The sequence below is a fragment of the Aquarana catesbeiana genome, linkage group LG09 (genome assembly GCF_042186555.1).
Source record: "Aquarana catesbeiana isolate 2022-GZ linkage group LG09, ASM4218655v1, whole genome shotgun sequence".
Taxonomy (NCBI): Eukaryota; Metazoa; Chordata; class Amphibia; order Anura; family Ranidae; genus Aquarana; species Aquarana catesbeiana.
The window spans coordinates 210,145,397-210,172,518 of NC_133332.1; the positions used below are offsets into that span (position 1 = coordinate 210,145,397).

The 27,122-nt window shown below is 40.2% G+C and overlaps 1 protein-coding gene across 8 annotated transcripts in view; it reads right to left on the minus strand.

The window, feature by feature from the left end:
• Positions 1–1,402: 1,402 nt before the first annotated feature.
• NACC2 (NACC family member 2) overlaps positions 1,403–27,122 on the minus strand; it is a 250,949-nt gene continuing 225,229 nt past the window's right edge. For all 8 annotated transcript variants that reach the window (XM_073599632.1, XM_073599628.1, XM_073599634.1 and 5 more), the window contains one exon: positions 1,403–13,804. In XM_073599632.1, coding sequence (XP_073455733.1) covers positions 13,299–13,804 — 506 coding nt within the window. In that variant the 3' untranslated portion in view covers positions 1,403–13,298. The remainder of the gene's footprint in view (positions 13,805–27,122) is intronic.

Genomic DNA, 27,122 nt, shown 5'->3' on the forward strand with positions numbered 1-27,122 from the left:
TTTGTCTCTCACTGTTAAAATAAACCTACCTATAAAATTATAGACTGATCATTTCTTTGTCAGTGGGCAAACGTACAAAATCAGCAGGGGATCAAATACTTTTTTCCCTCACTGTAAACAGTCAGCCTCAGTACAAAAACTATCAACACTTACACTATATTACCAGAAGTAATGGGACGCCTGCCTTTACAGGCACATGAACTTTAATGGCATCCCAGTCTTAGTCCATATGCTTCAATATTGCGCTGCCCACCCTTTGCAGCCATAATGGCTTCAACTCTTCTGGGAAGGCTGTTCACAAGGTTTAGGAGTGTGTCTATTGGAATGTTTGATCATTTTTCCAGAAGCTAAATAGGTGGGGGTGGGGGGTGTCAACCACTAATGTGGATGAGAAGGCCTGGCTCACAGTCCCTGCTCTAATTCATCCCAAAGGTGTAATATGGGTTGAGGTCAGGTGCAGGCCAGTCAAGTTCCTCCACCCCAAACTCGCTCATCCATGCCTTTATGGACCTTGCTTTGTGCACTGGTCTGAATCATATGGTGGAGGGGGGATTATGGTGTGGGGTTTTTTTTTAGGGGTTGGCTTGGTCCCTTAGTTCCAGTGAAGGGAACTTTTATGGCATCAACATATGAAGACATTTTAGATAATATTCCCAACTTTGTGGAAACAGTTTGGAGATGGCCTCTGCCTGTTCCAACATGACTGCGCGCCAGTGCACATATCAAGGTCCATAAAGACAAGGATGAGCGAGTTTGGGGTGCAGGAACTTGACTGGCCTGCACAGAGTGCTGACCTCAACCTGATAGAACACCTTTGGGATGAATTAGTGCGTGGACTGCAAGCCAAGCCTTCTCGTCCACATCAGTGCCTGACCTCACAAATGCGCTTCAAACACTCCCATAGACACACTCCTAAACCTTGTGGACAGCCTTCCCAGAAGAGTTGAAGCTGTTATAGCGGCAAAGGGTGGGAAAACTCAATATTGAACCCTATGGACTAAGACTGGTATGCCCTTAAAGTTTGTGTGCGTGTAAAGGCAGGCATCCCAATACTTTTGGTAATATAGTGTTTATTTGAATTTGAAACTGTTCCCATTTTACTTTCATTCTGGCCAATCAAGTTTATTTCTGTTCCTTCCATATCAGGGTTTATTCATATGGAGAGTAAAAGGGGGACATTTGGTTATGCTGACCCAAGCATACTATTTAATAGCATGCTTTGCAGGGTGCTGCTGGATTGCATAAGCATTGTAGACCACCATGTCATTGTCATCCACTCTCTGCAGTCTATCTGCAGCTTTTCACTGTAACGTAATCTTTACTTTGTCTTTTGCACACGTCTTATTTATTGTCACCATATCTGTAAGGCTCTTTTACACAGATAAAACAAGGAAACAACAGGTTAATTTTCAATTGACTTTATTATTCTGTAAATGTGAATTTTACAAAGCATCTTACAGTTAATGACCGTATCTGATGGAGCTGTTTTCTTTAAAACCTTGTTTTATGATATGAAAAACAGTTATGAGCGTCTGTTGAAATGTTGGATACCCTTTTTTTTTCTTTTTTTTTTTCTTTCTATTTTTTTCTCTCTTTACTTCTGATATCAGCAGACAACCATGGTAACAAAATAACAGTCTTAAACTATACATAGTAACAGCACATACGTACCAGTGGATGAAACAAAAACAAAAAAATTAAAAAGCGTCTGTATGAAAATAACTCACCAGTGTCTCTGTTAAGTTTCTGACAGCACAAACTTAAAAAATAAAAGTTTAACAGTCATAAAATACAGTACTACTTTGTATCTAAAACAGATGCGCTAAAAAGAACTGTGTATCTTTCTTCAATTCCTAAACATTCTGTCGAAAGGATTAATGTTTTATTTGAAATCACATGCCATCCAACTGTGCAAGTCAAAAATATTTAGACATCTCCACACTTCTTTTATTTGCTAAAAATAGTAGTGCATGTTTTGGCTTTTTTTGTCTCTGTGTGTTAACAATGAATCACAGATCATGTGCAAAATGCTTTGAATGGAAGAAGTTGATTAAAGATAGTAACTGGTTCTCAAACTGAGTGTGTTAGACAATTGCAAGGGTGGGGGTCAAATAGGCAGTCATGAGCAAAATGAACGCTAGACTTTGTGAAATTTCAATTTAAAAACGGGCTTAGCTTTATATTACCTTGTTTGATTTTTTTTTTTGTCCTTGTGCAGCATTTAGTATACACGTGGCTCAATTGTGACTGTGCTTTTTAGTATACGTTATACTTGTCCAAACTTTGTTCACTATAGTCTGTAATAATTTTCAATTCAACTGCTTGTAAAATGTTATCCATAAAGCACTTTGCATTGTATGAGCGTCAACCTATCACAAAATGTAGTTGGAGTGCAAAGATGGCAGCTGGAAGGAACATAGAACAACAATTAAAGTCCAACTCCAGCCAAAACTTTTCATTTTGGATAGAGAGGGGAAGGTTAGAACTTATCTGGCTTTTTTCACTTCTTGTGCCAGTGACATATGACAATGGAACAGGAGGTGAGGGGAAAATATAAAACTAGAGGTTTGTATACTAGAAACTATATAAAATATAAACCAGTCCACAATAAACTGTAAGAGGTTTTCCATCCTAAACTAAAGCCGGCCATAGATGAATCAAATCTTGGCCGGTTCAGCATGGACCAGCCGAGATTTGCTCCATCTATGGGCAGGCTGATTGTACCCGAGTTGATCCATCGATTGACTTTGGTATAGCCAGCCTGTCTGATTTATTTTTACTTGCGATTACTGCTGGCGGCTATAGCTGCTAGCAGGATTCATTGTGTTCTGCTAGCCGAGAAGGCTCCCTATCGGCAGAACACAATAGCCAATATTGCTGCGGCAGGCATTCCCCCATCAACACTGATTGTGTTGATACTGAAATTGAACAATTTTCTTTTCTTCCACCTATTGTGGAAGGAAAACAAATCTAATCCTCTATGTCTTCTTAGATATCTTCTTATGGCTCGATAGAAGGTGATGTAAGCAGCCTGGGAGTTACATTATACCTACTTTTAACACTTGTGTAAAGATTCAGAAATGAAGTTCCTTCAGTAATCTCTTCCCCTTAGCTGCTTACACAGATGGCCGTTGGTGTTCCCTTGTGACACCCAGACAGGCAGCAGAGGAAATAACATAGAAGGGAGGAGAATCCTAAAGCATCTATAGAGGAGATCTTAATGACAGGGCTTTAAAACTAACCTTATATGCTGAATTTGTTACCTCCACCCAAAATAGAAATAAAAGTTTTAGGTGAAAGGCCTTGAATTTACAGTTTACTTTTTCTGAAGTGGCCAACATAATTTTAACTGGGTTACCATCTGTAGGAGAACACAGTTAAATAAACACAGTCATAAGGAAAATGAAGTGCACCTCATGGAAATGAACAATTTCAACATATTTGAATAGGCAAACGTTAGATATTTATCAAAACCGCGCCGACCAAAAAAGTGATCTACTTGGAATAGAAACAAGAAATATTTGCACATTTTCAATCCTTTAGTCAACAAAAATAACAATGGTTGCAAAGAAGTATTGTGGAAGGCAGGAATTTCTTGTGGCCATTTTCTGTCATTTCTCTCCAGTCTCTGGCACTGACTTTTTTTTAACTACTTCTCTGTGCAAAATTTCTTTAGTTGCAAGACCTTTGTGGGCTGCCTTGCATGAACTACCAGTTTCAAAATCCCTTATAAAATCAAAATAGGAGTCAATGGTTTTGATAACCCTATATTACTTCATATTTTCTTTTTTAAACATTCCTTGGTGGATTTGGTAGTGTTCTTCTTCAGATTATAATGGTGTTGAAAGACTCATTCCTGGTTCAACCTTTGGACAGATGGCATCACATTTTTATCAAGCCCAATTCAAAATGATGTAGAATGTATGGTTGAGATGGCTGTGATCTTCCCAGGCTCTGAAGCAGAAAAGAATCCCAAGAGCATAACATTTGCCCCAATACACAGTTGTTATGAGATTCTCCTGCTGTCTTTCGTTTGTGCCACACATGTCTATTGTAATGTGACCAAACAATTCTATCTTTGAATAATCAGTCTTCAAATACATTGCCATCGAACATCTAGGCAAAACCTGACCTGGAATTGGTTCAATCTCTTTCTGATTTGAAGATGAGGCTTAAACAAGAGGTTTAACCTGCATACTCCCTAAGTAGATTCTAATTATTGGGGTTAATTTACTAAAGGCATATAGGCTGTTCACTTTACAAGGTGAGTCTAGTGGTTGTGGTGAAACTTCACTTGGCAAATGATAGTCTATCGCATGCAAGGAAAGCTTGCATAGGATTTGATGATGGCAGTAAACGGCTTCACCTAATTTAGTAAGTTCTAGCAAGAAGTCGATTTGCCTTTAGTAAATCAACCTCATTGGGGCTTATTCTAGAATATATGATTCTAATTTCATGGTGGTAACTCTAGGGCTGTGCTTTTTCCATATGACAAAACTGCATTCTGGTTAATTTAGATCATAAAATTAAATACACAGTGTTGATGTGTCATTTGTTAAAGTATAGCGCCTTTTATCTGAAGGACCTTCCTGAAATAAGACCCAATGTTTGCCTGTTCAAATATGTTGAAAAAAGTCAGCATTTCCATTAGATGTGCTTACTTGGACAAAGACACAACAAGGGGCAACATATGGTGAAAAAGGTGCTTTGCCACCCTCTGTGGAATCTCGTTGTCATTTTATAGTTTCTAAAAGGTCAAGCCCAAATGTGACATAAAATTGTGGAGTTTTGATAGCTGTGAGTGGAAAGATAACGATGCTAATTTTATAAATGAATTTCCAAACCAATCCCAAAAACACAACCTTTTCTTGTCTGCTTACAAATATTGTTAAGGAATTAAGCAAACATATTCATTCAAGGTCTTTACAACAAGCTGCTATCAGGAGTTGTCCTGCCCATTCAACTGTTGGTCAATGTTATTTAAATACAGCATTGAAGACATTAAATTAAAAAAAGAGTATCCTCAATGGAGATGTGCAAATCGATTTTACGAATTGAAACAGACCACTGAGCTGGCACCCAACATAAATCTAGATTTGTGTACATTGATGATTAAACAATATGCTTAATCACTTGTGTATGCTAATTAGAGCTCAACCAGTTGGAGGAATCAGTTGCAATTATTGAATGTTGACTTTTCTCAAGGTTTTTCTACCTCAAAAATAGGCAGATATTTTTGTGCCTTTAGCCAGCTTTTATGAGGATGGCTGATTATCAGTTCATCGGGGACAAGTTGTTCAGCTAAAGGCTCACATAGATGAATGTTGAATTTTAATGTAGCCACAAGAATGGAAAAAAAAAAAAAAAAAACTCTAAAAAGCAATGTGTTTTTTAGATGTGTATTTTAGTGATCAGTTTTGATCTTTTGAGGTGCCTCTTGTTAATTTGATTAAAAAAAAAAAACTTTGGTTAAAGTTTGTTATTTTATTTGACTTATTTTTATGTGTGTTTAGCTGGCTTTCAGAGAAGCTGTAACATAAGTGAGCAGGGCATCCTATAAGAGGAATTTATTGACCATCTACAACACCTAAAAAGTTGTAATTATTTAATATAAGATGACACTGCTCTTCCCAACCAGTAAATCAACATTCTTTAGTGTGAGATGTTTATCATCTAAATCTGCTGTTTGGGAAACAGTTGGACTGAGGACGCATTGCAACCTCTGAGGACATCTCCTGGCCAACTGATTTTGAGCGAGAGAGACTACTATGCAAAAAGCGGTTATCCCTCCACCACTATCATATAAGACTGGCACTAGGTATCTACGCAGCGCATATAATCAGGTTAAAATGATCTTTTTTTTTTTTTTTTTTTTGCCAGAATCCTTCCAACTGACATCTCACATCTATTGATACCTAAGGCATGAGCATCTTTTGTGAATTTAACGCACAAAGTGCTGCTTCTGCAATACTTCAGACAGGAACATTTCATGTGCTGTTTGCCTATACATTTGCAATACCACTGTGCTCAGACATGTAAAAGGTTATTCCATCCAAAAGAACCTAATAGGATGATTCATTCATTAGGCCCTTGCATCTCTCGCAGACTTGAAAAAGCTGTCACTCTATTCATCTGCCATAGAAGTTTTTTAGCAGTCCGCCGCCTTAATTTTTTTATACAATAAGGAGAATGCAGCAAGCAAAGAGACTTCATGGAGTATGAGGGAAAAGCCAGCACCATTCACCACATTCTACCCTTGTGCAAAAGCAGTAAAACTGTGACCTCCACCATTGGTAGAAATTCCATTGTAACAGATTATTTGACCTTACACTTTGTTTTTAGAGGTCAATGTGCATTTATTGTAAGCCCCAGGTGTGAAAAAGTCCTCATTTCTTCCTGTGAACACTCCTGTAATGCGCAGGATTGTGTTCTTCAAGCATATAGCACAATGTTCATACTATGTGTGGGGTATGAGAAGAATCACTCTCCTGCACAAAGTAGTAAGGTGCCTGGAAAACCTTTCTGCCTCTATAAATGCAGTTCGAGATCAAATTATTTATTTAATCAGAATTTTTACTTATAGTGGGAGTACACAAGTTTCAGTCTTCATTTTGCACAAGGGTAGAATATTTTGATTGGTGAAGCACTGCAAGAAATTTATAAAAGATTTTGTTGGATGTGTATTAGAGGTCGACCGATATGGGTTTTTCTCTGGCCGATGCCGATATTTAGAAATCGCGGTGGCCGATGGCCGATATATGATGCCGATTTTTTGGGGCCGATATATTAGGCCGATTTTTTTTTTTTCCCTTCATCTCATAAAATCTAACAGTTAGACCCCTTTCACACTGGGGCGTTTTCCAGGCGCTTTTGGGCTAAAAATAGTGCCTGTAAAACGGCTCCCCTGCAGTCTCAGTGTGAAAGCCGGAGTGCTTTCACACTGAGGCGATGCGATGGCAGGATGTTAAAAAAAAGTCCTGCAAGCAGCATCTTTGGAGCAGTGTATACCGCTTCTCCACCACTCCTGCCCATTGAAATGAATGCGCACCGCTGCCGAAGCGCCTGCAAAGCGTTTCGGCAGCAGCACTTCATGGGCGCATTTAACCCCTTCCTCGGCCGCTAGCTGGGTTATAAGCGCCCTGCTAGCAGCCGAATAGCGCCACTAAAATGACGGTAAAGCGCCGCTAAAACTAACAGCGTTTTACCGTCAACGCATGCCCGCTCCAGTGTGCAAGCAACCTTAAGTAGTAAGTGATACAGAAATTTTTTTACATTTAAACATTTATTAAACAAAACAAACCTCCAATCAGTTCACTTGTATGTATAATTTAGATTTTAAAAAAAATAACTATATCTTAAATATTAAATACACAAAAACAGGTAATCAAAACTTTTGGACGAAAAAAAATGGGCTAACTTTGCTACTTATTTTTTTTTTTTTTTTTTATTTCATTAATTTTTTTTTTAAAAATTGCGTTTGAAAGACCGCTGCGCAAATACCGTGTGACATAAAATATTGCAACAACCGCTATTTTATTCCCTAGGGTCTCTGCTAAAAAAAATATATATAATGTTTGGGGGTTCTAAGTGATTTTCTAGCAGAAAATACAGGATTTTTACTTGTAAGCAACAAATGTCAGAAAAGATTTAGTCTTTAAATGGTTAAACTGAGAACTTCTACACACAGAGTTCAGCTCATTGATAAAATAACTTGAAAAGATACAATGTATCTTCTTATCAGACTTGGCAGGCTGCCCAGGGAGGAGAGAATCCTCTCCACAGATAACCTCAAGAAACTTGCATTGACTTCTATTACAGAAGTCATTTGCAAGTCCTGCTGAAGTTATTATTGGCTTTTTTTTATCAGCACAATTGGCTAATGCCGATTAAGTAAAAAAAGCCAAATATGGGCTGATATATCGGCCGGCCGATATATCGGTCGACCTCTAATGTGTATGTCTCTTTTAATTGCAGGCTGCACTTGCCATTGTAAAATTGGAGGAGCACAAAGTTTTGCCATATTTAAACTGTGAACTTAAGATGCAAGAAACTATTGGGCAAATCATTGCACCCATAACTAATATCACCCTTGAGTGGTCTGACCTTTTAAAATTTAATGTGCTTCACATAATACAGATACAGTAATGTGCGTGCCCTAAAATGTTTTTATTTTCCCCACAAGTGGGTATGACAAATCCCTTGTGGTCAACTGATCCACAAAACATACAACCAAATGGCATGGACCATGAATTAGACAGGTTTAAAAAGTAGACTTCTGTAAATTGTTCAGCATCGTTTGCCAACAATTGTTATGAACACTTTATTTCACATAAAATGATATAACTGCAATAAAAAGGCAAAGGTGGTCTTTAAGCTGCAATTAAAAGAAAATTCTTGGATTACCAATAAAGGCTGTTTAACAAACCAGGCCAACAGTGACAAAAATAAAAAGGGTCAAATTTACTAAGAAAAAAAACACAAACCATTTAAATAACATCAAACATTAGGTTAGCAAATTGCACTCTGACCAGATCTTTTCTACTTTTTAACATCTGAGTTTAGGAAAAAAAAAAGCCATAGACTTGGCACTGTGTTAACCTTCCACAAAGAACTAAGCAGAACTCATTCTTTTCTGGAGGCCTAGCTAAAAATGTAAAATCTATACATTTTCTGATCTGTTGGTAATTGCAGTACAGTGAGACATAAAGGAGTAAGACAAGAGGTCATTCTGAAATTTAATAATGCAATGTAACCATAGAATACAGTGTTAAACTGTAAATTTAAATGTGTAGACTGAGATAGCGGGATGTTCAGGCTTTGTTTCACCCAACTATGTCTAAGTTTAAAGGAGAATCAGCACCAAATATGCTATTTTTAGAATTGTAATACATACACTACATTCTATTTTTGTATTTTTTAAATTCATTCTGAAAATTTTATTCTCCGTTTGCATTTTGTAGAAGTAAGCATGTGTCGGGGCTATCAAATAAAATTTTTTTGGGAAGAAATAAAAAAAAAAAAAAATACTGTGTACTAATTCTCCTTTAAAATCCCATGAAATGCTTGGGAGGGGGAAAGTGCTTTTGTAACACACAGGCATAATAATATTGCCAAGACTGCAAGAAATGTTCATTGAAACAAGAAAAATCATTTTTTGTTTCGTACAGAACCTATTCCAAATTCTAGACAATAGCCTACGTTTTCTTTTGGCTAATCAAATATACTGCTGTAAACAATAGGGATTTAATAAACTTTGACTAATCCCTTTAGGAAGAATGATTTGAGCTTCCACCTACAGACATAAAAGAAATGTAATAATTTTTCACATATTAGCAAAAAGGAAAAAAAAAAAAAATAAGGCACTCAGGAAAGCCTATACAATCAAAGTTCTCTGAACATTCTAAACACCCCTTTTATTTTTTATGTTTTGTAAAATCTTTCCAAAATTAGAAATGATCATCCACGCAGTCTTTCACATCGTTAATCCTCGACACACAGAAAACGTTAGTGCAAATGACTTACATACATCACCATGTGATAAGTAAGTCCTATACCATTCACATTTTTAACAGTTTTATCCTACATCTTCTGCTTTCCTAAACTAAAATATGTACAGGAAAAAATTAGGTAAATAAAAAATATATATTTCTCTCCCATTGTGCAAGGTGCCTCTCTGAACTCCCCAAATCAAGTTATGCTCTATACATCACTTTAGTTTTGTTAATACAGTCTGTGCAATAAGTGAATTTTATTCTACACTAGGCCAAAATGGCCCAAAAGCATTATTTTTTGACTCATGAAATTGGGATTTTAAAGAACATTCATAAAAAACATACATATTCTACATTCAAGGCCTTTCTCCGGAACTGCCACTGTTTTCACAAAATCTGATCACTTAAAATACACACACACACTCATTTCACTCCAAATATAATAAGTGCTTTCTCATAAGTTCTGCAGATTAATACCGCTTTGGTTTTAACCTTTATTGATCTTCAAATACATTAATACCTGCACTGCAGATACCATTGCCAAGGTCCGCTGTGCTAAAGAAGGTACCTTGTTTTTCAATTGTTCTATCTAGACTATAGTCTACTAGCTTGTGCCTAAATCTCATTTCTAAACTGCTAAGTACCTGTAATATTTAATGTTGTATTTATCAGATAATTCATATTATGGCTAGCCATTTGTATACAGAAAGAACAACCCAATTCATATCAATCCAGGGACCAATGACCTGAACATTGCCTGCTTAATGATCACCAGCCAATGATCCAAGCTCGCTGCTCTTGTATAAAGATTGACTCCATTGCTTTTTTCTTTCAAGTAGCATAATTTGAATCTTTGCCAGCTAAAACGCCCATAGATGTTGGAGCATGACTGTTTGGAAACACTACATGATAATCAGTCTTCCCATTTTATCACCCTATAAATTTTTTTTTTTTAGTGTATTCAAAATGCATAGACTGATCCTTCCAAAAAAAAAAAAAAGTCAGAACTGATTACATATAAGATGAAAAATATGTCCTAGCTATGGGTGTTTTTAGCAAGGTATGTGTTCATCTTCACTAATCAAAACTCATAATAATCCAGTAATGTACCCTCAAAGTTGGATCTTGTAAACACATAAGTGTTGAGTTTTCATACAGATAATAAACAATCTGACAACCTAGGAAGCCAACCAAGGATCACAAACTGACTGAACAATAAGTTCTTTCTACATTATGAGACATTTTTTTGGAGCTCCAAACATGGCATTGGCTGAAGACCCCATAAACAAATTTTAACAAGTTTTTAACAGTGCTCAGCTAATAACTGAGCATTGACGCTTGGCCTCTCTTGAGATCAACCAGGGCTGGAGAGCACTTAGCCTTTTAGGTATTGAAACTTCAAGTGACAACATGCTTAAAGGTCTGAAACTACTGATAGGATGCTCAGCCTTGGTGTAAATTATCACTGTCCTACATTTCATGGTGGTCCCATTACCCTATTTCTGTAGATCTTTTAAGGCAAGGAAGCAGCATTGTGCTAACCTTATAATCTTCCCGCTGGTATATAGTAAACATCTGGAATCGCTCTCTTCTCTTTCCATTAACAAAGCCCTCTACCTTGTGACCAATTCTATAATAAACTATCTGTATCTAAGTGCACATCAATTATTCTGTTTTTCAAAATAATCAATTTGCAAAGCTCTGTGCCTTTTAGGACATATTAGAAGTGTTTTTTCAGAATAAAGTGCAATTAATCTGCATCTAAAGCCCAAAAAAATTGTATTCACATTTGAGCAAAAGGAGAAAGTCTAAACTGATGATGACCTGATCCTACCTCTTCTGTAGGACCCCAGAGGATTCTGGGAAATGCATGCATCAAAAACAAACTCCATTAATTTATGGCAGCTTGGGAGATATCCAGAAGGCAGGAGGGAATACTTTCTAAAATATGCATTAAGACTGATATAAAAATCAATAATCTGATTTTACATGACAAATGCAGTGTGTGGTAAACACATAATGTTCCCGTTGAAAAGGAAAGAACAAAAGCACGCCAAAAGTTCCTCTAGGCTGGATCTGTAATTTATCCAGACTGTCCTCCAATTGCTCAGAAATAGCTAGACTTTTTTATTTTTATTTTTACATGCATTAAATAAACACAGAACCTTTAACAACGTATGCATGTTTAGATCATCTCATTAGCTAATGGTTAAAAAAAGAAGAATAAAAACATTTTCAAAATCCCCAAGTAAAATTTTGCAAAGGCCTAGAACCTGTACATCTTTCTGAGTTCCAGAACAGATACAGAAAGCCCTAAAGAAGGTACTGCCCTTTTCACTTCTAATCTCAAATCACCAAGCAGAACCTTACAGCCAGCCAAGTCCAAATAGTATTCAAGAACCTAAACACCTGAAGCCTCAAAATTCAACTTGTGCATGAAGATGTATTTGTCTTAACCTCCCAGAAGCACAAATCAACCCATTCAGAGCTCGGTAAATACAAAACCCATGTTTGTTGCATTAAGTCTACTTGCATCAGTGAATATACCAAAGCATGTATCTGTCAAACAACACAGATATAGATGTTTCCTTTTCAACTAAGCCCAAGGAAAGGAATTCTTCCAATGTTAAAACTCCACAAAATAAAAAAAAATCTAGCTATTAAAACCGTTAAGTTTGTTTCATAGTTTACCATAAAATGGTTTTCAATACATGCAAAGGTCAATTTAAGATTCTCCCCAAACAAATGCTCTAATTATAACTAGATATTCAAAATTTTTATGCAATGAAAAAAGTTCAATATTCCTTCTTTAACTACATCTCTCCTCTGTATGAGAAAAAAATGACGCCAATTCTGTTATTGTTTTTAGAAGAACATTTGTAACAGTGCAAATACTTAAACTATTTTCTTTTGCAACTTTTGTATACTTTCATGTGAATGCAATTCCTGGTTAAACTTTCCAAAAGTAAAAATCTAGATTACGACTTCAACATTGGTAACAAAGCCAAAACAATGTAACAGAGCTTGCTGGCTTTTATTTAATTGTTTGGTTTGATAAACCAGCAAAGATCAATTCTACTAATGGGTGGTCTTCCAAACTAGAACTTCTTAGTCGCCACCTATACACGCTTGGAGATACTAGGTGGATTTAACAAAGTCTTCATTCTCTCAAAACTAGAAGTTTTAGGCTAATCTTAATTACAAAAAATAAAAATAAACTGTGAATTGCAAACAAGGCCAATATCTCCATTTTAATACACAATGTCATACAAACTTGCCATTTGATGGCCCCCAAACCTGCTTTGCAGATTGCAATAGTCCCAAGAAATGTCTTGCTCCAAAATAGAAGGATGACAGACGATAAGTGATGGTAACGTCCCATTTAAACCATGAATGGATTAATGAACGGTGCCGATTTTACTTTACTTTTTTTTCGTTTTTTTTCTTAAACACGTGCTTTTGTGAGTGGAAGATAAAACAAATATATGCATTCATTAGAGTAAATTCCATTTTAAAAATGAGCCCATTTTGTTTTATAACTAAGCAGGTCTCATTCGACCTGATCGTTTACAGTATAACGAACGCGATTATTTTTCCTTTGTAATTTTTTTGTTTTTTGAGTGTTTTTGTTTTAAATACAAGCAGAATAAAAATCACATTTTAGTCAGGCAAAAATAGCAGTTCTGAAGTAAGTGGCTGATCACATTTTGTTTTCTTTTCGTATTAGTAATGCATGCAAGCAGCGCTAGAATTACAACTTCCCTTACAGGTCACCGTGCGGACTCCCTGTTGGCTTTTCTTCATGATCTATAAAGTCCCACTGTACGAAGCTTCTTGTCTCCGCACAGGGGTCTCTGGCCTGCTGGTGGAGCCGGCTTCTTGTTCGAAAGAAGTTGGAGGTGAGCTTGGGTTGTCCGATGTCAACGGATCAGTGCCACCTACCTCCTGAATGACGGACCCTGTTGCTCCTTCGGCCTCCTGGCTCTGTTCGAATGGAGGACTAGCATTGGAGGTGAGGTCTATGTTTGCTGTGTTAGTTCTCAAGGACACTATGGCGCCAGAATCTCCTCTCCGCTCTGCATAAATACGTTGCTCGAACACCTGGGCTGGACTGGGTTGGAAATCTGATTCCAGTGGGACACCAGTCGCTGTTGCACCCATCACAGAACGATACATCTCCACACCTTCTGGCAGCATCGACTTTATCTTGGGGAGCCAGCGTTTACGTACCCTGCGGGCGTTAGTGCACATATCTGCTGCTATGACATTCATCTCGCTCTCCTTGAAATTGGGTGCAAAGTTCTGGCAATACACTGCAAATACACAAAAGAACATCTAAATGTAAAAAATACGGAAATGAATGAATCCTGAAAAAAAAAAAGTTTTTTATTGGATAAAAATGGCCCGTAACATAACTGTTTTTTGTGAAAACATCATTCTATGGTGCTTCCATGACCACACGTGTTTTTTTGTTTTTTGTTTAGAATCTTGTGTGGCTGGCCAGTCCTTGTCCCCAGCATGAGATAATTTCACACCTGGAAGAAGCCCAGGAGAAGTTGCCAGCAACTGAGAAACAAGAGGGAGTGCAGACATCACCTTGCTGGAGGGGGCCCCATTCAGAGGCAAGTGTGGCATAGTGTGCAAAGCTCCCGGGGCCTCAAATTGTAAACTTCCTATTGGTCAGTATGGCTGCCTATTACATGAAAGTGCTAGTGCCAGGAAGGATGGGCTCAAGCACCATCTTCCAGGATAAAGTCAATATTTGCCTATGCTAAATGCCCTATGGAACTCTGAAGATAGCGGAAAGCGGTACTAAATCCAAAACCAAAAATGTAATATTGCAGCTTACCAATCCTCAGATGTGGTGGCTGTATTAGTTTTTTTTAGTTTTGTTCCTCTGTTTTCACCTGGTGATCTGGCCAGTAGCACACCTCCTGCATCTACTCTGGATAAAGGGGCACAGCAGACAGTAGCATTGTCAATCTGAGGAGGAGGGTAGTGTTAGATGACTAGCAGATTTAGATACACTAATAAATTTAAAAGAAAAGTTTGGGAATACAAAAAAGTAAATAATCATACTCACCTAGATGGCTGCAGCACTGATCCTAGCTGAAGCTGTCCCCTGCCCGTTCTACATGAAGAACTGAGCAATCAAATACCGCTGCTCACTCAGTTCTTAGTATTCAGTCTGCAGAGGGGCTGTCAGTCACCAGCTCTCTACTCACTGGAGTGCTGGGCTGTGGAGGGGGTGGGAGCGGCTGGCTTTATCCTGCTGCTGGCTGAAAATGGGTCACAGGAGTACAGAATGGAACTATGATCCATAGGAGAAGTTGCGCACAAAAGAGCTTTGCCCATACTTCTCCTTTAAGATAAACTCCCAGTCACACTGCAATTACACAAGCAGTTACAGCAAACTTTTTTTTTTTCTTTTTAGGACAAAGGCTTTACATGAATAAATAAAAGTTGATCATTGTAAGCACCCCTGTTATTGGTAAATGGTTTGTCTCACCACCCTTTAGACTACTTTCACACTGGGGCAGGCGGGCATCGGCAGTAAAGCGGCGCTATTTTTAGTGCCGTTTTAGCGGCGCTATTTGGCTGCTAGCGGGGAGGTTTTGCAGGACTTTTCTTACCGTCCTGCAAGCGCACCGCTTCAGTGTGAAAGCACTCGGGCTTTCACACTGGAGAGACAGGAGAGGCTCTTTACAGGTGCTTTGCAGTCGCTATTTTTAGCGCTACAGCACCTGTAAAGTCCCTCAGTGTGAAAGTAGCTTCAGGCCCCTTTCACACTGGGGCGCTTTGTAGGCGCTACAGCGCTAAAAATAGTACCTGTAAAGCGCCCTGAAACAGCCGCTACTGTGTCTCCTTTCACACTGGAGTGGTGCGCTTGCAGGACGGAAAAAAAGGTCCTGCAAGCAGCATCTTTGAAGCGGTGAAGGAGTGGTGTATTCACCGCTCCTGCCCATTGAAATCAATGGGGCAGCGCGGCTATACTGCCAGCAAAGCGCCGCTGCCGCGGCCCTTTTAACCCTTTTTCGGCTGCTAGTGGGGGTTAATAGGCCCTGACCAGGTTTTTGGGCTGGAGCACCCCTCCCCCTCCTCATTACCTCCTATTTAGTGGCCACCAGTGATTAGGATGTATCCCTTTCAGTTCTCCCACATAGAGGAGTTCAGCTCCCATGGTTGAGACAGAGGATCTTCCATTCTATTACTAGTGTAGGACCCACTAATTCGGGGTACTTTGTCGCAGTAAGTGGGCTTAGCACTATATGACCATATAGTGTGACCAAACCCCCGTATTTTTTGAATATGTTCAGGCGTTTTTAACTAGCCCTGCAGGAAATGTCATTCTTGCATGTGTGCGCTGTAAAATATTTTGTACTATTCACCGCTCCTGCCCATTGAAATCAATGGGGCAGCGCGGCTATACTGCCAGCAAAGCGCCGCTGCCGCGGTGCTTTTAACCCTTTTTCGGCTGCTAGTGGGGGTTAAAACCGCCCCGGTAGCGGGCGAACAGCGCCGCTAAAACGACGGTAAAGCGCCGCTAAAAATAGCGGCCTTTTACTGACAACGCACCCACCACCCCAGTGTGAAACCCGCCTGTTAGACCCCTTTCACACTGAGGCGCTTTTCAGGTGCTTTCACGCTAAAAAAGTGCCTGAAAAGCTCAAAAAAACTATTTCAATTAAAATCAATGAACACTTTCACACTGGGGCAGTGCGCTGGCAGGGTGGTGAAAAAACTCCCCTCTCCATTGAAATGAATGGAAAGCTGTTCAAAAGTGCCTGAAAAGCTCTTCAAAAGCGCTCAGTGTTTTACTGGCAGTTCAGAAGCACCTCAGTGTGAAAGGGGTCTTACATTTGCAGGAGAGCTTGTTCTTTTGAAAAACAACTTATTGGCCGGATCCCCAGGTGAAAATCAAAGAAAGAAAGCTCAAAAAATAAAGCTAATGCAGCCATCACATCTAAGAACTGGTAAGCTGCACTATAATAAAGGTTTGCTTTGGGGTTTATTACAACTTTAACTAGTGCCAGTGCAGTTTTCACCAGTGCACAGGCTCCTACAATAATACTGGGTTGCCATTTTTTACTAATATTCTCTATTACAGATGTACCTCAGACCTGTAAAGAAAATAAAAGCTCTTATCTTACACTTTATGTCTGACCAGTCTCCAGTCTCCACACTATCTGCTAAGTTGTATATTTTCTGTAAACACTGCTCTAACTTCTACCTTTCACCTGCAGTAATGTGAATTCTATTGACTTCCAAGAGGTAATCTCCGGACTCGTGCAACATGGATGCTTGGCTCTAATTACACTGCATTTGACTCATGTAATATAAACATTTTAATCTTTAGTGACTAAGCAAAAGATGAGAATTAATCAGCAGAAAGGCTCAATGCATGGCATTTTTTTCATGTCCAGTCCATTCTGGTGGTACAGACTGATTTGCATATGAGATTTTAATGTTCTGTGTTAACAAAGGAAAAAAGTACCATTTGTTTTAATCCACAATGGAGATTTTATATGCAAAATCCAGCAACTGTCAATTGTTTTTTAATTGGGGCCATAATAGTCCAGCACCCTTATATCAGAGGTGGTTTCTCCGTTAAAGCTCGTTTGGCTGTACTTCTCCTGTGGATCACGGTAGTGCAGTTTGTTCTGCACTCCGGTGACCCGTTTCCAGCAGACAGCAGGCTGAAGCCGCTGTCTGCTGACATCATAGAGCCGGTCCAGGCTGGAGAAAAATCGTAACCATATGGTCGGGATCCGCCCAGGAGCCTGGACTTAGCACCTGATCTGCTGAGAGCCTGAGCCAGCCTCTCCAACGCCTTGCAACGTGGGGGGGAGTGGGCAGAGCCGACAGCTGATGACTGACAGGGACCAGGTCAATGCTCGCAGGGCACTGAGAACTGAGTGATCCGTGATGTTTGAGCCGGCGGGGGACCGATGCTGCAGCCACCTAGGTAAATAGAATAATAATTTAAAAAAACTTCTTTTTTAAGCATTTTTAGGCAACTAGTTAATTTTGTACCTAATAAGGCTTTAATGGATTGAGGACATATATGTGGAGTATGGCACCTTTAGACACTTTAAAATGTATCATTGTGGTTTTGCATGCCAATTGCAGTGATGGTGCTTTGGTACATTCTCAATGCATTTCACAAATCAGTTGACCTACTGCTTTAGGAGGTGTGAAAACTGTACCATGTTGAAATAACAGTAAGTGCCACAATTGCAAATACATACATATTTTAAACTAATATATAATAATAGAAGGTCATTACTGACACATTCGTTACAAGTTAATTAGCCAATACAATATCTGGGGTGTAATGTTCCCCTGTAACCTCCAGAAGAAAGCATAGTAGGATATATATATAAAAAAAAAAAAAAAAACAGGGTTGATAATCAATAATTTTAACATTTTTCATGTGACAACACTGAAGAAATGACACTTTGCTACAATGTAAAGTAGCGAGTGTACAGCTTGTTACATAGTAGGTAAGGTTGAAAAAAAAGACACAAGTCCATCAACTCCAACCTATGTGTGATTATGTGTCAGTATTACATTGTATATCCCTGTATGTTGCGGTCATTCAGGTGCTTATCTATTAGTTTCTTGAAGCTATCAATGCTCCCCGCTGAGACCACCGCCTGTGGAAGGGAATTCCACATCCTTGCTGCTCTTACAGTAAAGAACCCTCTACATAGTTTAAGGTTAAACCTCTTTTCTTTTAATTTTAATGAGTGGCCACGAGTCTTCTTAAACTCTCCTCTGCGAAAAAGTTTTATCCCTATTGTGGGGTCACCAGTACGGTATTTGTATATTGAAATCATATCCCCTCTCAAGCGTCTCTTCTCCAGAGAGAATAAGTTCAGTGCTCGCAACCTTTCCTCATAACTAAGATCCTCCAGACCCTTTATTAGCTTTGTTGCCCTTCTTTGTACTCGCTCCATTTCCAGTACATCCTTCCTGAGGACTGGTGCCCAGAACTGGACAGCATACTCTAGGTGCGGCCAGACCAGAGTCTTGTATGCCAATATTCAGTTTGCTTTGTCAGCAGCAGCTTGGCATTGCATGCCATTGCTGAGCCTATAATCTACTAGGACCCCCAGGTCCTTTTCCATCCTAGATTCCCCCAGAGGTTCTCCCCCCAATGTATAGATTGCATTCATATTTTTGCCACCCAAATGCATTATTTTACATTTTTCTACATTGAACCTCATTTACCATGTAGTTGCCCACCCCATTAATTTGTTCAGATCTTTTTGCAAGGTTTCCACATCCTGCGGAGAAGTTATTGCCCTGCTTAGCTTAGTATCATCTGCAAATACAGAGATTTAACTGTTTATCCCATCCTCCAGGTCGTTTATGAACAAATTAAATAGGATTGGTCCCAGCACAGAACCCTGGGGAACCCCACTACCCACCCCTGACCATTCCGAGTCCTCCCCATTTATCACGACCCTCTGAACTCGCCTTTGTAGCCAGTTTTCAATCCATGTACTCACCCTATGGTCCATGCCAACGGACCTTATTTTGTACAGTAAACGTTTATGGGGAACTGTGTCAAATGCTTTTGCAAAATCCAGATACACCATGTCTACGGGCCTTCCTTTATCTAGATGGCAACTCATCTCCTCATAGAAGGCTAGTAGATTGGTTTGGCAAGAACGATTCTTCATGAATCCATGCTGACTACTGCTAATGATACCGTTTTCATTACTAAAATCTTGTGTATAGTCCCTTATCATCCCCTCCAAGAGTTTGCATACTATTGATGTTAGGCTAACTTGTCTGTAATTCCCAGGGATGTATTTTGGGCCCTTTTTAAATATTGGTGCTACATTGGCTTTTTTCCAATCAGCTGGTACCATTCCAGTCAGTAGACTGTCTGTAAAAATTAGGAACAATGGTCTGGCAATCACTTGACTGAGTTCCCTAAGTACCCTCCAATGCAAGCCAACTGGTCCCGGTGATTTATTAATGTTAAGTTTCTCAAGTCTAATTTTAATTCTGTCCTCTGTTAACCATGGAGGTGCTTCCTGTGTTGTGTCATGAGGATAAACACTGCAGTTTTGGTTACTGAAGCCCCCCGATTCACTCGTGAAGACTGAGGAGAAGAATAAATTCAATACCTTCGCCATCTCCCCATCCTTTGTAACCAGATGTCCTTCCTCATTCTTTATGGGGCCAATATGGTCTGTCCTCCCTTTTTTACTGTTTACATACTTAAAGAATTTCTTGGGATTTTTTTTTGCTCTCCTCCGCTATGTGTCTTTCATGTTCTATTTTAGCCGTCCTAATTGCACCCTTACATTTCTTGTTGCATTCTTTATAAAGTCTGAATGCTGATGATCCCTCAACCTCGTATTTTTTGAAGGCTACTCCTTTGCTTTTATATGCATTTTTACATTGGAGTTAAGCCATCCAGGACTTTTGTTCGCTCTTTTAAATGTATTACCCAATGGGATGCATTGGCTAATGCCCTTATTTAATATGCTCTTAAAGCAAACCCATCTCTCCTCCGTGTTCTTTGTTTCTAATATTTTAGAATAACAGTGTAAATTTGCTGTCCCCTTAAAATAACTCAACACACAGCCATTAATGTCTAAACTGCAGGCAACAAAAGTGAGTACACCGCTAAGTGAAAATGCCCAAAGTGTCAATATTTTGTGTGGCCACCATTATTTTCCAGCACTGCCTTAACCCTCTTGGGCATGGAGTTCACCAGAGGTTCACAGGTTGCCACTGAAGTCCTCTTCCACTCCTCCATGACGACATCACAGAGCTGGTGGATGTTAGAGACTTTGCGCTCAGCAACTTCCGTTTGAGGATGTCCCACAGATTCTCAAAAGGGTTTTGGTCTGGAGACATGCTTGGCCAGTCCATCACCTTTACCCTCAGCTTCTTTAGCAAGGCAGGGGTCATCTTGGAGGTGTGTTTGGGGTCGTTATCATATTGGAATACTGCCCTGCGGCCCAGTCTCCGAAGGGAGGGGATCAGGCTCTGCTTCAGTATGTCACAGTACATCTTGGCATTCATGGTTCTCTCAATGAACTGTAGCTCCCCAGTGCCAGCAGTACTCATGCAGCCTCAGACCATGACACTCCCACCACCATGCTTGACTGTAAGCAAGACACACTTGTCTTTGTACTCCTCACCTGGTTGCCACCACACACGCTTGACATCATCTGAACCATATAAGTTTATCTTGGTTTCATCAGACCACAGGACATGGTTCCAGTAATCCATGTCCTTAGTCTGCTTGTCTTCAGCAAACTGTTTGTGGGCTTTCTTGTGCACCATCTTTAGAAGAGTCTTCCTTCTGAGACGACAGCTATGCAGACCAATTTGATGCAGTGTGCGTCGTATGGTCTGAGCACTGACAGGCCGACTCCCCACCCCTTCAACCTCTGCAGCAATGCTGGCAGTACTCATACATCTATTTCCCAAAGACAATTTCTGGATATGACGCTCAGCACGTGCTTCTTTGGTCAACCATGGCGAGGCCTGTTCTAAGTGGAACCTGTCCTTTTTTTCAGATCCTCAGAGATTTCTTTGCCATGAGGTGCCATGTATGAGAGTGATAACATGAAATTTAACACACCTGCTCCCCATTCATACCTGAGACCTTGTTACACTAATGATTCACATGACACTTGTGAGGGAAAATGCTTATTGGACATTTTCACTTAGGGGTGTACTCACTTTTGTTGCCAGCGGTTTAGACATTAATGGCTGTGTGTTGAGTTATTTTGAGGGGACAGCAAATTTACACTGTTATACAAGCTGTACTCAATACTTTACATTGTAGCCAAGTGTAATTTCTTCAGTGTTGTCACATGAAAAGATGAGATAAAATATTTACAAAAATGTGAGGGGTGTACTCACTTTTGTGAGATACTGTAAATCTGATTTTTTTTTTTTATTTAAATCATTTGATTTTTATCAAATTCATTTTAATAAAATGCTTTTGAAGTAAAAATCTAAAGATAGTTTTCTATTTAGGATACAGTAATAATTTAGTTTATTCAGCATGAAATGGAGCTTAGTTATGTAGCATGAGGCTATATATTCGGCAATATTTTTTGGTAAACTCATTCAATGAATCCAAGCTCTGAAAGCTGAGAAAATATGCACTGTATTGATGCATTCACACAATTTCACAGTAACCATGAGATAAAACAAAGTTCAGGAATATTCCTTTATCCCATTGTTTTGCAAATCTATGTACAGTACAAAATGTATAATTGAATCGGTTCTGATATCGTTGTTTTACTAACCTGATAGCTCATTATTGTAAATAGGAAATTTTTCATTTTGTTTGCAAATATGAAAGATTCTAACTACCAGCAAGAATAAGTCCTTACATTTTAAAGAGCACCTGTCATTTCAGATCCATCATGGCAGCGTCTCTTAGCAGGCATCCACTCACCTTCTGCTGCCACGTCCCTCACCTTCTTGTGTCACTGCCGCATTACCAGCCATCCTATTGAAGTCGATGGGACTGTCAGCGAGTCAACAGTGGGACAGAGAATAGACAAATGCTCTTTAAAAATTATGATTTAAATCAAGCCTTTTTACTAGCGATTTTGATTTAAATTGTGATTTAAATCAAATCCACCCTGAAAAAAACACAGGGAAGTCTTAAACATGGTTGTCAACCTAGAAGGTTTTTTGCCTTAACCACCTCCCGCCCAACCTCTGAATTTAAACAGCCAGACAGGAGCAACGCTGATGTGGGTGGATTTACCCCTACATCCTCCAGCATCAACCACACATGCTCGCTCTCTGGAGCGCACAACAGCCAATCACCGTACAAAGCCGCTGTGAGTAGCCCTTGTACCATGTGACCAATCACAGTTACAGTGGTAAGCAATGCTGTCATTCATGACGCCATGGGGTTGATTTACTTAAACAAAAGAGTGCAAAATCTGGTGCAGCTTTGCATAGAAACCCAAAAGCTTCCAGCTTTGTTAAAGCTTAATTGAACAAACTGACTTTAGAAACTGATTGGCTACCTACCACGCACAGCTGCTCCAGATTTTGCACTCTCTAGTTTTAGTAAATCAGCTATCTTGTGTACAACTGTGTGATCTTTGTAATTGGCCCTGGTACCATGTGATCAATAAACCAATCAAAATGACCCTGCACCATGTGATAGTTGTGACCAATCACAGTAGTATATAAAGGTTTAATGAATTGAACAGTGTTACAGATTCCTTATTACAGTAATCATCACTGTAAAAAAAAAAAAAAAAAAAAATCCCTGATCACCCCCAGAGAAATACAGTGTGGATATGGTGACACTAGGTTGAAAAAATATACTGTCACCACACAGTGTGTCTAAACACAGCCAAACCAGTCAGTGCCCCTGATCACCACCACACCAGTCATATTCTCCCTAAGCACAGCCACACCAGTCATATTCTCCCTAATCAGCACCCCACCAGTTACAGTGTCTCAGATCACCGTCATACCCGTCACATTGTCCCTAATCGCCCTCAAATCAGTTACAGTACTCCTGATCACCGTGACACCAGTCTCAGTGCCCCTTTTCACCACCACACCAGTTCACATGTGCGCTGCTCTCTGAAGAGCCATCAGTGTTCAGATCACTCTTCAGAGAGCATTTGAGAGGCAGTGAGGAGGCATTGTATTGCCACTTTAACCCCTTGGACTCCACACAAGCACTCCTATTTACTTGAATGGGCCACGAACAGTGGGTGTACAGGGGGTATAATTCCTTCCACAGCTGCGAAGCAAAACATCGCAGCCGTGGCAGGTGTACACCCACCACCAAATCCTCTGCAGCTAAAGGGGGTAGCAATTGAGGGGCAGTAAAACTGCGGCTTAACCAAGTTTTTCCAACCTCACAAGTGAACGAGCCCTAATAGTGCAGCCAGTCACAGTTGGGCCATCCCCTGCAGACAACTGCACTCCTGAAACCACAGGAACTCTCTTGCTCTTCCTTTTAGCCTCCTGTACTTCCTAGCCATTGAACATATTCCTGGGGGCAGCCATGTACCAGTAGGCAAGGCTTGCTTGGCTTATAGAACTTGGGACTGCTAAAGGTGATGCTACACTAAGCAATATTACCTAATAACTTATATAGGAGGTGACCACAGTACATTGGTTTTAATACAATTGGTTGATTTGTGTGATGCACAAGATACAATGACTGGTACATAATCCGTCCAAATAGTGAAAGTCTCACACGTGGTATCGCCACACTCTGGGAGAAGTAGCAACATTTTTTTTTAGAGGTGTAATTCTAAGAATGCCTATGCTGTGTGTGAGAAATATCTTATTAGACAACTTTGTGTAAAGATACATTTTTATTTTCATTCTGCATTTTCCAAAAACGTGTGGCAAAAAAAGTCTCGCCACGCCTCTTATAACATACCCTGAGGTGTTTGCTTTCCAAAAAGTGTTCTGTGCTTCCACAGTCCTGGTGCTCCAGGGCCTCCAAATATGTAACCGGTACCCAAGCCCTCTCAACATATTCCACATATTCCAGGGGGGTAAGCATCCATCAGGATGTTCGCTTTTCCTGCTCCCACAAGATCATAGATCCAGGGGAACTATATGTGTTCTTGCTATGCAATGTTTTTGGTTTGTCCTGTATAATTGCTGGGATATATATACCGCCACTGTTTTCGTCCGAGGTCCAGAGGTGCTTGGCGAGCTTTATGGCCCATTTTCCAGATATCCCGCTACTAGCGGTAGGTGATTTCAACAACTACCAGAATTCCATATGGGATTCAGGTAGTTGTTACCTGCCCCTGTCTACACCTCTTCGGTAAGAGAGGGACATACACCTTTTGCTCACTTACTAGAGGAGCTCGGACTAACGGATATATGGCGGCTTAGACACCCAGACAAAAAAATTCTCATGTTACTAAGCCACGTATGGGGGACTGTCTAGGATAGGTCTAGGTAATGATGCATTACTGCCACTGGTTATAGCCTTAAACTATGAAAGTAGGCATATATCTGATCATTCCCCATTTCGGGTGAATATTTCACTGCCCACTGCCTCTAAACATACAGGGTGGAAACTTAACCCTTTCTGGCTCTCTTTATTGCCAGAACCAGACCCCATGCATTGTTTGCTAAAACTTTTTTTTGACAATAACAAACACTGCTCGGTTAAGTGTTGTCTGGGATACTGCTAAGGCCTATATGAGGGGTCAGTTTATCAAACTAATAACCCATATCAAATCCGATACCAAAGCCTGGGAAACAAGGGTATGCAGGGAGGTTATGGAGACCGAAGATGGATATATCACTAACCCTACGGAAGATACAAAGCAGGCTTGGTTGGAGGAACAATCCATGTCCAGGCAACTGGCACTGCAGCTGGCTGAGAACAACTGTTTTTTTCTACAGCAAACTCACTTAGAGGAAGGGAAGGCTACTGGGCACATGCTGGCGCATGCACAGAGGTCATCCTCCCTTGTCTTGGCCATCTGCGATGATCAGGGTGCCCTCCAGTCCCAAACCTCTGACATTATTAGGATCTTTAGATCATTCTACGCTGACCTCTATACTTCTAAAGTACAGCCTTCTGAAATGAAGGTTGGGGGATTTCTAGATGGCCGTGTGCTGCCTTGCTTGTTGGCGTCGGATGCTGCATTGCTCAATGCCCCATTAACGGAGGAGGAACTTGGGTTAGCTCTAGCACAATCTCCTAATAACAAATCTCCGGGGCTGGAAAGCCTTCCATCTGAGGTCTACAAGCAATATGCAGGCACATTGCTACCCATACTACTGAAGGTCTATAATGAGGCATTTCAGACTGAAGCTTTCTGAACTTCTATGAATGAGGCGATTAATTATTGTGCTATTAAAATCAGGAAAAGATGCTACTTTACCTGATTCATACCGACCTATTTCCTTGCTCACAAACTATGTCAAACTATTGGCACAGGTGTTGGCGAACAGACTGGCTCAGGTGATACATAAATTGGTACACAAGGACCAATCTGGTTTCATCCCCACTAAATCCACGGCTCAGAATCTTCTGAGGCTTTTTCTAAACTTACAATTACCTGTGGATAATCCTGGTACCCGAGCCATTTTTTCGCTAGGTGCAGCGAAGGCCTTCGGCATTGTTGAATGGCTTTACCTCTGGAAGGTGTTGGTACACATGGGTCTGGGTACTAATTTTATCAAGTGGGTCAAGATACTGTATGCTGAGCCCTCGGCTAGGATTAGGGTGATCAGAGAGCTCTCAGAACCTTTTGCATTATTCTGGGGCACTAGGCAGGGGTATCGATGTACGCTGATGATACCCTACTTTACTTGGGAGATACTCGGGGCACTTTGCGGACTGTCATGAGTCTTATTGATGCCTTTGGTGCACTATCAGGCTTTTCCATTAATTGGAACAAGTCGGTACTGATGCCTTTGGACCTGATAACCACCCCCCCTTCCTGAATGTGCGGAAATGGTGCAAGTGGTATCTTCCTTTCGCTATCTGGGCATTCAGGTTATCCCCGACCCATCTCAATATATTGAACTCAATCTAATTCCCTTACTCCATAAATTTTATGAAAAATGTGCCATTTGGTGTAAACTTCCATTATCAGTGGTGGGGAGAATTAACCTCATCAAAATGGTCTGGGCACCACAATTGTATGTATTCAACAACTATCCAGTCTAGGTTCCCCGACAGTAGTTTGCTAGGATAGACTCCAAATTTAGAGAACTGATATGGCGTAAAAAGATAGCTCGAATTAGTCTATCAACATTACAATATAGAAAAGATCAGGGGGGACTAGCGGTCCCTCACTCTAGAGCCTACTACCTTGCTTCCCAGCTGCAGCAGCTGGGGGGCTGGGGAATTGTGGACTTAACGGACCCTATACGTAGACTTCTGATCCCACCAGGTGATGTCTAAGCCCTCGTGTATCTGGAGGCGGGATTCATGCACTTGGACCCTAGGGCTCCCACAGTAACTCTACTGAAGACTTTATGGTCATATGATAAACGGATGCTAAGGATACAGGGCTTTCTAACACATTGTGGCGCAACCTAAACTATAGGGAGATATTGAAACTCTGGGTTTAGAGACTGGGAAGGGGCAGGACTATGCTTTATATCAGAGCTATATAATGGGCCAACACCAAATCCTTTATGAAGGTGCAGGCAGAGTTTGCCATCTCATGTAGCCACTTTTTCAAATATTTACAGCTGAGACACGCCCTACAGACACAATCCAGATGTGCCCAACTTAAGTTGACTGACCATATCTTAATACAGGAGGTTCTTATGGAAGGCGATAAAAAGGGAATGATTTCCAGAAGTTATAATATTCTTCTTAATGCTATACAGGATTTTTCCAAACTACCTTGTAGGTAGGGCTGGGAAAAGATATGGGTAGCATAGATGGGGAGACATGGGATCTCTGCCTGACCTTTGCCCCTTTGGTGTCAGTATCTGCCTCTCAAAAATTATCCCATTTATATCTGCTACACAGGGTATACAGAACACCTGTACAACTCCATAAATGGGGGGGATCGCAATTCCCCCCATGCCCGAAAATGCAAGGGAGATCATGGCGACCTCATTCATATGCTTTGGAAGTGCCCCAAGCTTTTCCGCTATTGGAAGGAGGTC